Source organism: Lagenorhynchus albirostris, chromosome 15 (genome assembly GCF_949774975.1).
Source record: "Lagenorhynchus albirostris chromosome 15, mLagAlb1.1, whole genome shotgun sequence".
NCBI classification, from domain to species: Eukaryota; Metazoa; Chordata; class Mammalia; order Artiodactyla; family Delphinidae; genus Lagenorhynchus; species Lagenorhynchus albirostris.
Genome location: NC_083109.1, coordinates 25,671,860 through 25,687,533, shown reverse-complemented (window position 1 = coordinate 25,687,533; position 15,674 = coordinate 25,671,860). Strand labels below are relative to the sequence as shown.

Genomic DNA, 15,674 nt, shown 5'->3' with positions numbered 1-15,674 from the left:
GCGGGGGGGCCACATCCTGCAGCATGTGGGCTCTTAGTTCCAACCAAGGATCAAATCCGTGTCCCCTGCAGTGGAAGCGCGGAGTCTTAACCACTGGACCACCAGGGAAGTCCCAAGTGCTGGCTTTTTAAAAAGGAACTAGGGGATTAGAAAAAAGTGATGGGAAGGAAACGGACCAATTACAGATACCTACTGCATTGTTTGAATTATTTACCACATGTATGTTTCACTTTTTCATAAAAAGTAAAATAAAATTTCCAAAAAAGAATTTTTCACATATTTTGAATGAAGAACTGAGGTGAAGAGCCATAACAAACATTTCTTGAGTAGAAGATGGATCTTGAGGGCAGAAATCAACCCCCTCAAGCCATACCGACAGGTGAGGAAGATGTTCCTGGCCTGAGATTCCCAAAGGCTACCATGCAGGTCAGTGGAAGGGGTCAAAGGAGATCATAGCCAGACACACAATAAAAGCCTCAGCATATCTTAATATACACAGTCTGTTTTAGAAGCAAAATCTTTCAATGATCACTCTCATTTGTTAAGATTTTACTATGGGGGCTTCCCTGGTGGCGCAGTGGTTAAGAATCCGCCTGCCAGTGCAGGGGACACGGGTTCGAGCCCTGGCCCGGGAAGATCCCTCATGCCGCAGAGCAACTAAGCCCATGCGCCACAACTACTGAGCCTGAGCTCTAGAGTCCACGAGCCACAACTACTGAAGCCCGTGCGCCTAGAGCCCGTGCTCCGCAACAAGAGAAGCCACTGCAAGCCCACGCACCGCAACGAAGAGTAGCCCCCTCTCACCGCAACTAGAGAAAGCCCACGCACAGCAACGAGGATCCAACACAGCCAAAAATAAATAAATAAATAAACTAAAAAAAAAAAAAATTTACTATGTTCCATAAACAGTGCTAAATTCTTTACAAGTATAATCTCACTGAACTCCATATGAGATAAGCATTTTTTTATTATCCCCATGTCACAAGAGAAAATCAAGGCACACAAGAATAATAAAGTAACTACTCAAGTTCACACAACTCTGAAGCAATGGAGTGGGGAATTCAACGAAAGTCCTTCTGACTCCAAATATTCTACACTACCATCTTTTGGATTTTTTTTTTCATGATCCCCACAGAATGACATAATCTTGGTAGTGAATGGGCCAAAAATGACTCCTCAGAGCCTACTATAAGGTAATGATGCTTTCTAAACTCCAAGTGCTGTCAGACCTGAAGGTAAAGAATGAACTGACAGGGGCTTCCCTGGTGGCGCAGTGGTTGAGAGTCCGCCTGCTGATGCGGGGGGACACGGGTTTGTGCCCCAGTCCGGGAAGATCCCACATGCTGCGGAGCGGCTGGTCCCGTGAGCCATGGCCGCTGAGCCTGCGCGTCCGGAGCCTGTGCTCTGCAGCGGGAGGGGCCGCAACAGTGAGAGGCCCGCGTACCGCAAAAAAAAAAAAAAAAAAAGAATGAACTGACAGGCTAAAAAAGGGGTCCATGAGGGAAATTCTCAGGTAAAATATGAGAATAAAGTGAGGAGACAGGCAGCTAAGTCAATGTTATCAAACCAAAATGTTAGAAAGATCTAGAGCAGTTTTTGCTAAGCAAATGGTTCTCTCCACCTTCGCCTCCCCTTCAGTCTCTAATTCCTAGGGTACATGGGAGAAAACCAGAGAGGTTTTCTGGTAGAAATCGGGCTGGGAAACACTTAATCCAGAAACTATAGGGAAAATCTCAGAGACACTAACCAAGGCAAAAATGAAGTAAAAGTAGATAAAAAGGGACCACTTTAGTTTAGGTAAATTTAATGACTGTAAAAGCTGTTCACAAAGGAGCAAAGAAATGCATTTTCCATTTCATAGAAAGTTGCTTCACCACTTACAGCTTGTCTCCAAAGCTTCATTACCTCTTTCATTAGTGACCAGTCATATCTCTCTTCCTGCTGGGAAGGAATGAGAGGCCAACCACTCAGGTCAGCAATATGCTGCAGAGTCCTTCAGAGTGGTCCTGCAGAGAACATGTCCTTTAAGTGTCTGAGAGCTGGCTGAGGTGATCTGAAAGAAAACCAGTCAGAAGAAGGCAAGGTAACCAGGACTGAACTACAGGGACTTAATGTGAATCATCCAGAGGAGAGGCCACCAAAAGGAATCTAATGGAGATAACAGGCCAGCAGAGACTGCATGGTTCCTCTGTGCCCCCAATGCTTAGAGGAAGAGACGTTTGATACAATGCTAATGCATATAAGTTAAGAAGTCCAAAATAGGTCATTCCCAAACAGCCACTTCTCCCTTTTCTCTTGGGAGACGGCTTCTCCCCAGAGGCAACCATAAAGTTCAGGTGTGAGCTGCCTATCACAGACCCTGCCCCTCCTAATCCCAGAGGTAAGCTGTGATCCAGGCTGTACCAGTCAAATTCCTCCTTAAGATATTTATGGCCAATATTTGGTGAGAAAGGCTCTCTTTTTTCTCTAATTGAGAGCTGAAAGCATGTGACCCCCAAAATTACCAGAGGCCTCATTTCTGACCATAAGAATGAGTCAGTCCATTAGTAAATATTTATTTAGTGCCTATTGTGTTCTAGAAATTGTCCTACGTGCTAGAGATATCAAGAAGAATAAAACATGTTTTTCCTACCCTCAAAAGAGCTTTCAAGAGAAGACAGACAATATATAAACAAACGAAAATTATTTCAGGCACTAAAAAGTGCTATGAAGATAAAATGGGCTAATGTAAACAGTGAAAAAAGCAAGGCAGAGGGAAGCTGCTTTCAGCACTACAGTGGGCCTCTCAAGGAGATGACATTTAAGAGAACTTGAAGGTTTAAAAGAAGGCAGCCAGGCAAAAATCAAGAGTCTCCTAAGCAACACAGCATGTGCACAGTCCCTGACACTAGAACTAGGTCTGAGGGGCAAAAAGGAGGTCACCAAGACTAGAGGAAAGAGAATAAAAAGAGTACAGGGCATATGAGGTTGGAAAGGTAGCTGGGGAAGATCACAAAAGGCCATGGACACCCTGCATTTTATGCTGGCTCCAATGAGAAATCACTGTGGGGCTTAAGCAGATGAGTGAGTGATCTGATTTAGAAAGGTCACACTGACTTCTATGGGGCAGAACGACTAGAGGGCAAGAATGGAAACAGGAATATGAAGCCTCTGAAATTCTCAGGTACTGTTGGTGGGAGTGTAAACTGGTACAACCATTTTGGCTATTTCTATTATACACACCCTGTTACACAGCAATTCCAAACCATATACCCTATAGAAATGAATATATACTTGCACTAAAACACAGGCATAGTCGTAGCAATTCTATTCATAATAGCTCCAAACTGGAAACAACCAAAATGACCAATATATAAATTGTGGTATATTCATATAATATGGATAAATATAATCATGGATGAATTGCACAATATCCATGCATCAAAAATATACACTGTATTAGAGCAATTATACTCCAATAAAGATGTTAAGAATATATATATATATATACACACACACTGTATGATTCAATTTTATATCAAAAACAAGCAAAACTGAACTATGGTATTAGAAATTAGGACGCAGGGGAAAAGAGTAACTGGTAGGAACATGACAGGGGTTTGGGGAGTTCTGAAAATATTTTGTTTCTTAATTCAGGTGGTATTCACATGGGTAGGGTCACTTTGTGATGATTCATCAACTAGTATACTTGTGAGCAATTTTCTACATTTATGATATGCTTCAATAAATAATTCATTTTCAAAATATAGAAACAGAAAACCTGTGAGGAGGCTGCTCTAATCTCCCAACCAAGAAATTATGATGGCTTAGAGAAGGAAAGAAACGGTCAGGTCCCAGATACATTCCACAGGTAGAGCTGAAACAGATGAACTACTGATGGGGAGTACAGGAAAGTAAGTATCTAGGATGATTCCTATATTTTCAGTTTGAGCAACTGAGTGGTGCCACTTGCTGAGATGGAGGAGACTTGAAAAGAAGAAAGCTGCAGGGAAGTGGGAAGAATTCATTCTATTTTGGCCACATTAAGTTTAGGATGCAAGAAAGAAAGGAGACAAATGCAAATCTGGAGAGGAAGTGAATGGATGGAAGCAAAAAGCACAAGGAGCAGCGTGACAGAAGACGCAGACATTTCCTACACAGTCCCACGTGAGCAGATAGCGTGGACAGGTGGAGATGTGAGTGAGCTGGTAGAAATAATGATGAGACAATGAGATTTCACCTGATTGTATCGATTTTCTCTATGAAATATGAGGCAAAGACATCAGCTGAGACTAGGATTTAGATAAGTGAGCGAAGATTTAGGGAGAATGAGAGTGGAAAAGTTACTTTACTGGGGAAATACAGTAGGATTAGGATTTCAGCGCCATTCATTTGAGTTTTATGGCATGAATGTGAACTGAGTGCAGTTGGTTTATGTGAAGAGACTGTTATTTGTCCCCCAACAGTTCTCCTGTTCTTCCTCAGTTACTCCTCAGAACTCCCAATTTTTAACTGGGCACATTATCATTCAGAATGAAGACCACACTTCTCAGCTTCTTTGCAGCCTGGCGTGATATGTTACCATGGTGGAAATAGGATGTGCAACTTCTGCAAACTGTCCTAAAAGGAAGAGGACAAGCCCTTCACCTTTCTTCTTCCTGCTTGCTACTAGCTAGGACATGGCTGCTGGAACAGCCAACCTGAATCATAAGGTAACCTTGAGAATGGAGGCCACACACAGCAGAGCAAAAGACAGAAGGAGCCTAGACCCTTGGTGATCATGGAGCCATCAAAATCACCAGTCCTGGACCTTCTATATCTAGATTTTTATGACAAAGAGAACTCCTACCTTATTTAAGCCACCGTATTTTGAGTTTTCAATCCCATCATCTGACCTAATCTATGTAATAAAGATTAACTGTGTGCTCTTCCCCAACAATGTTCAGCTGCTAGGGTGCGGCTGCAGAGTAAGCAGATAACCACTTTCACCAAGGTTGGAGTTTAGCCAAATAAGCACCATAGAAGAAAGGGAGACAAGAAAATGAAATTTATGAGGAAATGGTTCTAGCACAGCCCGGGGACTCTTAAGTAGAGAAAGATGAGAAAAGTGACAGAAAAATCCAACAGACCTCTGGTTCCACATCTTCTCCTTCATTCTGATCCTTTCACTAAATCTCACTTGTGGGGTTTATGTCACTTCGCATCAAAAGAGTCCCAAGTAACGTAAGTATCGGAACAAAAAAAGAGTCCCAAGTATCACCTTTCTATCTTTCTTGACAAATGGAATTTTTCCATTTTACAAAAGAATATCATACTAACATTACAACCCATACCACCAAACTCATCTTGCAAATAACCCTTATCTATAGTAGAAAGAGAACAGGAAGAGGTATGAAAAAGCAACTGAAAATCAAAGAAGCAAACATTCAGAAGACAAAGAAGAAAACAAGACAATGTCAAAAAGGAAGAATGAACAAGTAGAAGAGCCTATGAGAGACTGTTTCCAGATCAATCATGTTGTTGCCTAGTAGGAATTACTTCATTTAGGAAATCTCTAGGTAATGCTGAAAGTAAGACAATCCCCAGTCAGGACAAGGCCAGAAAGGAAGGGGATCATCAAGTTCCCAACATGAAAAATCATTGTTTTTGTTAGATGGACAGAACAGAAAAGTTCTGAGCGCTGGTAAATTTCCAGGCCAATCTACAGAAGTTACATGCCAGGGGAATGAGCCTCCCTCAGCTGCACACCATGAACCATGGCTCCCATGACTCCGGAGGGAGGTGATGAAGAGCAAGGACAGAAAGCAGAGAAGAGGGTAAGGCACTAAGGAACAGGGTGGAGGACATAACACTGAACAACATCAGCAGAAGCATCACCCTCTCGCCACCTCTCTCTTTGCAGATGCTTCAAAGCTCAGTGTTGGAAAAGTGGTCTTACTCCTGCCCACCTCATCAGTACGTGTCCTGCCAGTCTCTGGCTCTGGGGCAAAGTGGACATGAGGAAAAAAAGGAAGATGGCAGTAGCAGACCTGTGGTAGTGTAGGAAGAAAAAGAAGAAGGAAGAAACTCATGAAGGAGGGAAGAAATGAGGAATATCCTCAGTGAAATGGGGAGAGGGAGAAAGGGAAAATCCCACAGCCATTCAACTAGACCTGTTAGTCCAGGGAAGGGATGCAGGAAACTGGAGCACACGTAAGTTAGGGATGCCTGCAGCATCAGAGACCTTGAAGGGCATGCTGATCTCTGACAGAGAGAACTATCAACTCACTTAAAATCACTTACACTTCCTGGCCTCTCTGCAGCAGGAAACTACTTGCCACTATGTATTCCAACCTCACCAAATTCCCAGAAAGAACCCTTTCAGGGCAGGAGAGAAGAAAAACAAAAAGCCTAGTTTGGAGCAGGCTAAAATTCAATTCAAGTGCCCTTCCATTGGTCAGGTTGAGAAGAGATTTTTATTTTACTAAAGAATTTCTCCAGAAAAAAATTTCATTCCCCCAAATTATCCAATCCAATACCCACTTCACAGTGCAAGTCAACAGTGCAAAAGGATACCTTACCTTCACCAGCACATAGTCCCCAGGCTGGGCTTGGACCCTAAGCCCAGGGTTAGTGACATCCTCCATCGCTACATCAGGAAAGATCACCTTAAGGTTTCCATCATTCCGGCCATACAGGTCAGTGGCAGAGCGTTTACTGAGCTGCAAAAGAACAGAGGAGAGGTTATGAGTCTGTCACAGTCATCAGTTCTTGGTCTGTCTCAGATCCCCAGGGGTCTGACCCATAGAGCATTTCTTTTTTTTCTTAAGTATGGTACCTCTTTTTTTTTTTTTAATTATTTAGTTATTTATTTTTGGCTGCATTGGGTCTTTGCTGCTACGTGCGGGCTTTCTCTAGTTGCAGCAAGTGGGGGCTACTCTTCGTTGCAGTGGGCTTCTCATTGCGGTGGCTTCTCTTGCTTCAGAGCACAGGCTCTAGGCACACGGGGCTTCAGTAGTTGTGGCTTGCGGGCTCTAGAGTGCAGGCTCAGTAGTTGTGGTGCACGGGCTTAGCTGCTCTGCAGCATGTGGGATCTTCCCGGACCAGAGCTCGAACCCATGTCCCCTGCATTGGCAGGCAGATTCTTAACACTGTGCCACCAGGGAAGTCCCCATAGAGCATTTCTTAACCAAGGAATCACAAGACTAAGTGCTTTACTGCTGCTTCACCAACAAGGGCAGTAAATAGCACACAACAGAAGCTCAATAAAATTTTCTGACAATATAATATATGATTCAATCAACGAGTCTTTGATTACAAAATTACCTTTTGCGGGAATGGACCTCCAACAGGCCTGATGCCAAGGACATAGGGGTGATACACTTGGCAAAAGGACTCTCACTTCACAGAGTCTCATAGTTTCAGACTCTCATAGTCTCAGGAATGTTCTGGGGTTGTCTGGCCTGGGTTACTTGTCCCAGTGAATAGGCAGACTGGAAGCCAGAGTCTCCATCACAACATGCAAAAGACTGGGCCAGGAGAATACTAAAACCAGTATGATGGTATTAATTTCCAGAACATACCCAAGTCTTTCTGCTCCAATCATGATGAAGTGACAAAAACCAAATTTATCCTCAGGCCTTAAATAACCAGAAACTGGACAAAATATATGAGACATCTATTTTCAGATACTGGACAACAGATTTGCAAAACTATGATCCCCAAGAGAAGGAAAACAAATGGGGTGAGCCCTTCAATCACCCCTGCGTTCTACCAGAAGACATGTGCCAGACCAGAGAATGCAAAGCGGGGAGGGAGATCTCAAGGCAGAGCATGGTGGTTCTCTGAATTGAGGAAAGTTGGATCAAAGTCCAGGGAGCCTGCAATAGCTGGAAATTGTGGAGCAAGTTCGAGAGAGGAGGGAGCTAAGCAGAAAAAGAGCTGTAGAAATGTGCATAGCGGCCCTCTGAGTCTTTGCTGAATAATAATACGTCCCTGTGTGGAGCAAAAATCCATGATGTCAGACAAAGAAAGTAACCTGGGAACTGCCAGCTGGTTAGCTCCCAGATCTCACAAAGGGCTATGAATCATCTGACCTACCACCAAATAGTCCTCACTGATTCCTTGGGATATGCAGTAACAACTCTAGAAGAGCCATAAGTAGTACTAAGACTAAACTATCCCTAGAATAAAAAAATTTTTCTAGCAAAGATTAAAAACAAGACTTGATGGCCATTCTGACCAGTGTGATGTGTGGAATCTAGAAAAATGGTACAGATGAACCTATCTGCAGGGCAGGAACAGAGAGGCAGACATAGAGAATGGACATGTGGGCACAGGGGGGAAGGGGAGGGTGAGATGAACTGGGAGATTAGCATTGATATATACACTACCATGTGTAAAACAGATAGCTAGTGGGAACCTGCTGTATAGCACAGGGAGCTCAGCTCAGTGCTCTGTGATAACCTAGATGGGTGGGATAGGGGTGGGCGGTAGGAGAGAAGTCCAAGAGGGAGAGGATATATGTATACATATAGCTGATTCACTTCGTTGTACAACAGAAACTAACAACATTGTAAAGCAACTATACCCCAATTAAAAAAAAAAAAACCTTGAAAGGATCAAACAAAACTACAAACGACAAGTAACAAAACTGCTTATCAGAACAAAGCCCAACACAAAACCCAGACACTCAAAGATAATGTCTGACAACATAATGTCCAACATCCAATCAAAAATCACTAGATATGCCTAGAAGCAGAAAAATGTGACTCATAATCAAGAGAAAAGTCAGTCAGTAGGGGCTTCCCTGGTGGCTCAGTGATTGAGAGTCCGCCTGCCGATGCAGGGGACACGGGTTCATGCCCTGGTCCAGGAAGATCCCACATGCCACAGCGCGGCTAGGCCCGTAAGCCATGGCCGCTGAGCCTGCGCATCTGGAGCCTGTGCTCTGCAACGGGAGAGGCCACAACAGTGAGAGGCCTGCGTACCACAAAAAAAAAAAAAAAAAAAAAAGTCAGTCAATAGAAACAGACCTAGAAATGATAGCAGTGATGGAATTATCACAAAGATATTAAACCAGCTATTATAATTAGGCTCAAATACTAAGTTTCAAAAGAAAACAAGAACACAGAAGAGAAGCAGAAGATATTTTAAAAAAACCAAATGTAAATTACAGAGATGAAAAATATATGATCTAAAATTTTTAATTCAATACATAATAGCAAATGAGACACTGCCAAAGAAAAGAATAATGAACCTGAAGACAGAAAAATAGAAACTATTTAAAATGAAGCACAGATATAAAAAAGAGAAAAAAAACTAAACAGCCTCAGTGTCCTATGACACAATATCAAGTGGTTGGACATATAGGTGACTGGAGAAGGAGAGAAGAGACAGGGGGCAGGCGACGGGTGGCAGGAAGGAGGAGTACAGAAAAAATATCTGAAGAATAGTAAATGAAAGTTTTCCAAATTTGATGAAAATTATAAACTCACAAACTAAGTAGCCTCAACATATCCCAAACAAAACACAAAGAAAGCCATGCCAAGACACATCAAATTTCTAAAAAGTGATAAAATGACAACTAACACAACATGTAATACTAAACTAAATCTTTTTCTTATAAATGACAGTTCTGAGCCAAGTGGAGAATTTAAATGGGGGTCTAAGGACTGGATGGTAGTAATCTAACAAGCTTAATTTTCTGATTCTGATGGTTGTACTACAGTTGTACAGGAGAATGCTTCTGTTTGCACAAAATACACACTGCAGTATTTGGGGAATTGGGGGCACCAGGGCAACTTACTCTCAAAAGCTTCAAAGAAAAAAGTACTATACTGCTACTTTTCTACAAGTTTGCGATTGTTTTACAATAAATTTTTTAAAAGAGAGAGTGTTCATGTTCCGTGATTTGAACAAACCAACCATAAAAGAACATTTATAAGACAAAGAGGGAAATTGGAACATCAACTACATATTTGATAATATTAAGAAACTACTGTCAATTATTTCAAATATGATAGTCACATTATGTCTATTTTAGAAAAGAGTCATCTTTTAGAGATATATACTGAAATAATTACTGACAAAATAATATATGTCTTGTACTTGCTTCAAAACAACTCAGTGGGGGCAGTAGAGATGAAACAAGATCAGCCATGATTAACACTGTATTAACAAATTGCTGAGGCTGGTTAATGGGTACGTGGGCATTCACTATCCTCTCTATACCTATTTTTTTTTTTTTTAGATTCTCCATAATTTGAAAAGGTGGGGGGGGGGTACTTATAGGCTACAGAATGAGACAGATATGGGTCAAATTCTGGCTCTGCCACACTAGCTGTGTGACCTTGGGGAAGTTATTCCTACTTCTCTGAGCCTCCTTTCTTCATCTACAAAAGTGAGGTAATAACAGCACTACCCCCAAGGACTGTGGTGGGACTCAACGTGCTGATGACTGTAAAGTACACAGTTTCTGGCACATAGTAAATGCTCAGTATACAGACGTTATCATCTTCTCTGACACTGAATACAGCAACCCGGTGTTTTAAGCTGGCCATGGGACTTCCCTGGTGTTCCAGTGCTCAAGACTCCACATTTCCACTGCAAGGGGCACAGGTTCGATCCCTGGTTGGGGAACTAAGATCCCACATGCTGCCCAGAGCAGCCAAAATAAATAAATGAACTGGCCATGACTGGAGGAAAGAAAGTCTCCCCTAAGAAAAAGTGAAGGAGGGAGAAGGGGAAGATGGAGGGAGGGAGAGGGGGAAGATGGCAGAAGAGTAAGACGCGGAGATCACCTTCCTCCCCACAGATACATCAGAAATACATCTATACGTGGAACAACAACTACAGAACACCTACTGAACGCTGGCAGAAGACCTCAGACCGCCCCAAAGGCAAGAAACTCCTCACGTACCTGGGTAGAGCAAAAGAAAAAAGAATAAACAGAGACAAAAGAATAGGGACGGGACCTGCACCAGTGAGAGGGAGCCGTGAAGGAGGAAAGGTTTCCACACACTAGAAGCCCCTTAGCGAGCGGAGACTGCGGGTGGCGGAGGGGGTAAGCTTCGGAGCCGCGGAAGAGAGCGCAGCAACAAGGGTGCAGAGGGCAAAACAGAGAGATTTCCGCACAGGGGATCGGTGCCGACCAGCACTCACCAGCCCGAGTGGCTAGTCGGCTCACCCGCCGGGGCGGGCGGGGCTGGGAGCTGAGGCTCGGGCTTCCGTCAGAGCGTGAACACAGCCTGAAGGGGTTAGTGCACCACGGCTACCCGGGAGGGAGTCCGGGAAAAAGTCTGGACCTGCCGAAGAGGCAAGAGACTTTTTCTTCCCTCTTTGTTTCCTGGTGCGCGAGGAGAGGGGATTAAGAGCGCTGCTTAAAGGAGCTCCAGAGATGGGCGCGAGCCGTGGATAACAGTGCGGACCCCAGAGACGAGCATGAGACGCTAAGGCTGCTGCTGCCGCCACAAAGAAGCCTGTGTGCGAGCACAGGTCACTCTCCACATCTCGCTTCCGGGGAGCCTGTGCAGCCCGCCACTGCCAGGGTCCCGGGATCCAGGGACAACTTCCCCGGGAGAATGCACGGCGCGCCTCAGGCTGGTGCAACGTCACGCCAGCCTCTGCCGCCGCAGGCTCGCCCCGCACTCCGTACCCCTCCTTCCCCCGCGGCCTGAGTGAGCCAGAGCCCCCGAACCAGCGGCTCCTTTAACCTCGTCTGGTCTGAGCGAAGAACAGACGCCCTCCAGCGACCTACACGCAGAGGCAGGGACAAATCCAAAGCTGAACCCCGGGAGCTGTGAGAACAAAGAAGAGAAAGGGAAATCTCTCCCAGCAGCCTCAGGAGCAGCGGATTAAATCTCCACAATCAACTTGATGTACCCTGCATCTGTGGAATACCTGAATAGACAACGAATCATCCCAAATTGAGGAGGTGGACTTTGAGAGCAAGATTTATTATTTTTTCCCCTTTTCCTCTTTTTGTGAGTGTGTATGTGTATGCTTCTGTGTGAGATTTTGTCTGTATAGCTTTGCTTTCACCATTTGTCCTAGGGTTCTATCCATCTGTTTTTGTTTTTACTTAAAAAAAATTTTTTTTCTTAATAATTATTTTTTTATCTTAATAACTATTTTATTTTACCTTACTTTATTTTATTTTATCTCCCTTCCTTCCTCCCTCCCTCCCTCCCTTCCTCCCTCCCTCCCTCCCTTCCTCCCTTCCTCCCTCCCTCCCTCCCTCCCTCCCTCCCTTCCTTCCTTTCTTTCTTTCTACTTTTTCTCCCTTTTATTCTGAGCTGTGTGGATGAAAGGCAGGAGTCAGTGCTGTGCCACTGAGGTGGGAGAGCCAACTTCAGGACACCGGTCCACAAGAGACCTCCCAGCTCCACGTAATATCAAACAGCAAAAATCTCCCAGAGATCTCCATCTCAACACCAACACCCAGCTTCACTCAACGACCAGCAAGCTACAGTGCTGGACACCCTATGCCAAACAACTAGCAAGACAGGAACACAACCCCACCCATTGCAGAGAGGCTGCCTAAAATCATAATAAGTCCACAGACACCCCAAAACACACCACCAGACGTGGACCTGCCCACCAGAAAGACAAGATCCAGCCTCATCCACCAGAACACAGGCACTAGTCCCCTCCACCAGGAAGTCTACACAACCCACTGAACCACCTTTAGCCACTGGGGACAGACACCAAAAACAACGGAAATTACGAACCTGCAGCCTGCAAAAAGGAGACCCCAAACACAGTAAGATAAGCAAAATGAGAAGACAGAAAAACACACAGCAGATGAAGGAGCAAGATGAAAACCCACCAGACCTAACAAATGAAGAGGAAATAGGCAGTCTACCTGAAAAAGAATTCAGAATAATGATAGTAAAGATGATCCAAAATCTTGGAAATAGAATAGAGAAAATACAAGAAACATTTAACAATGACCTAGAAGAACAAAAGATGAAACAAACAATGATGAACAACACAATAAATGAAATGAAAAATACTCAAGCAGGGATCAATAGCAGAATAACTGAGGCAGAAGAACGGATAAGTGACCCGGAAGATAAAATAGTGGAAATAACTACTGCAGAGCAGAATAAAGAAAAAAGAATGAAAAGAACTGAGGACAGTCTCAGAGACCTCTGGGACAACATTAAATGCACCAACATTCGAATTATAGGGGTTCCAGAAGAAGAGAAAAAGAAAGGGACTGAGAAAATATTTGAAGAGATTATAGTTGAAAACTTCCCTAATATCAGAAAGGAAATAGTTAATCAAGTCCAGGAAGCACAGAGAGTCCCATACAGGATAAATCCAAGGAGAAACACGCCAAGACACATATTAATCAAACTGTCAAAAGTTAAATACAAAGAAAACATATTAAAAGCAGCAAGGGAAAAACAACAAATAACACACAAGGGAATCCCCATAAGGTTAACAGCTGATTTTTCAGCAGAAACTCTGCAAGCCAGAAGGGACTGGCAGGACATATTTAAAGTGATGAAGGAGAAAAACCTACAACAAGATTACTCTACCCAGCAAGGATCTCATTCAGATTTGATGGAAAGGTTAAAACCTTTACAGACAAGCAAAAGCTGAGAGAGTTCAGCACCACCACACCAGCTTTACAACAAAGGCTAAAGGATCTTCTCTAGGCAAGAAACACAAGAGAAGGAAAAGACCTATAATAACAAACCCAAAACAATTAAGAAAATGGGAATAGGAACATACATATCGATAACTACCTTAAATGTAAATGGATTAAATGCTCCCACCAAAAGACACAGACTGGCTGAATGGATACAAAAACAAGACCCATATATATGCTGTCTACAAGAGACCCACTTCAGACCTAGAGACACATACAGACTGAAAGTGAGTGGATGGATAAAGATATTCCATGCAAATGGAAACCAAAAGAAAGCTGGAGTAGCAATTCTCATATCAGACAAAACAGACTTTAAAATAAAGACTATTAGAAGACACAAAGAAGGACACTACATAATGATCAAGGGATCAATCCAAGAAGAAGATATAACAACTGTAAATATTTATGCACCCAACATAGGAGCACCTCAATACATAAGGCAAATACTAACAGCCATAAAACGGGAAATCGACAGTAACACATTCATAGTAGGGGACTTTAACACCCCACTTTCACCAATGGACAGATCATCCAAAATGAAAATAGATTAAGGAAACACAAGCTTTAAATGATACATTAAACAATATGGACTTAATTGATATTTATAGGACATTCCATCCAAAAACAACAGAATACACATTTTTCTCAAGTGCTCATGGAACATTCTCCAGGATAGATCATATCTTGGGTCACAAATCAAGCCTTGGTAAATTTAAGAAAATTGAAATTGTATCAAGTATCTTTTCTGACCACACGCTAGATATCAATTACAGGAAAAGATCTGTAAAAAATACAAACACATGGAGGCTAAACAATACAGTATTTAATAACGAAGTGATCACTGAAGAAATCAAAGAGGAAATCAAAAAATACCTAGAAACAAATAACAATGGAGACATGACAACCCAAAACCTATAGGATGCAGCAAAAGCAGTTCTAAGAGGGAAGTTTATAGCCATACAATCCTACCTTAAGAAACAGGAAACATCTCGAATAAACAACCTAACCTTGCGCCTAAAGCAATTAGAGAAAGAAGAACAAAAAAAACCCGAAGTTAGCAGAAAGAAAGAAATCATAAAGATTAGATCAGAAATAAATGAAAAAGAAGTGAAGGAAAAGATAGCAAAGATCAATAAAACTAAAAGCTAGTTCTTTGAGAAGATAAACAAAATTGATAAACCATTAGCCAGACTCATCAAGAAAAAAAGGGAGAAGACTCAAATCAATAGAATTAGAAATGAAAAAGAAGTAACAACTGACACTGCAGAAATACAAAAGATCATGAGAGGTTACTACAAGCAACTCTATGCCAATAAAATGGACAACCTGGAAGAAATGGACAAATTCTTAGAAATGCACAACCTGCCAAGACTGAATCAGGAAGAAATAGAAAATATGAACAGACCAATCATAAGCATTGAAATTGAAACTGTGATTAAAAATCTTCCAACAAACAAAAGCCCAGGACCAGATGGCTTCACAGATGAATTCTATCAAACATTTAGAGAAGAGCTAACACCTATCCTTCACAAACTCTTCCAAAATATAGCAGAGGGAGGAACACTCCCAAACTCATTCTACGAGGCCACCATCACCCTGACACCAAAACCAGACAAGGATGTCACAAAGAAAGAAAACCACAGGCCAATATCACTGATGAACATAGATGCAAAAATCCTCTCAACAAAATACTAGCAAACACAATGCAACAACACATTAAAAGGATCATACACCATGATCAAGTGGGGTTTATTCCAGGAATGCAAGGATTCTTCAATATACGCACATCAATCAATGTGATATACCATATTAACAAACTGAAGGAGAAAAACCATATGGTCATCTCAATAGATGCAGAGAAAGCTTTCAACAAAATTCAACACCTATTTATGATAAAAACCCTCCAGAAAGTAGGCATAGAGGGAACTTTCCTCAACGTAATAAAGGCCATATATGACAAACCCACAGCCAACATCATCCTCAATGGTGAAAAACTGAAAGCATTTCCACTAAGATCAGGAACAAGGCAAGGTTGCCCACTCTCACCACTATTATT

At 42.5% G+C, this 15,674-nt stretch overlaps 1 protein-coding gene across 1 annotated transcript in view; it reads right to left on the bottom strand.

Moving 5' to 3' along the window:
* Positions 1 to 1,787: 1,787 nt before the first annotated feature.
* The window catches only part of CDK5RAP1 (CDK5 regulatory subunit associated protein 1), a 42,758-nt gene continuing 28,871 nt past the window's right edge, over positions 1,788 to 15,674 (bottom strand). The window contains 2 exon segments of the mRNA XM_060124396.1: positions 1,788 to 2,053; positions 6,540 to 6,680. Of these exon segments, the coding sequence (XP_059980379.1) occupies positions 1,973 to 2,053; positions 6,540 to 6,680 (222 nt within the window). The 3' untranslated portion in view covers positions 1,788 to 1,972.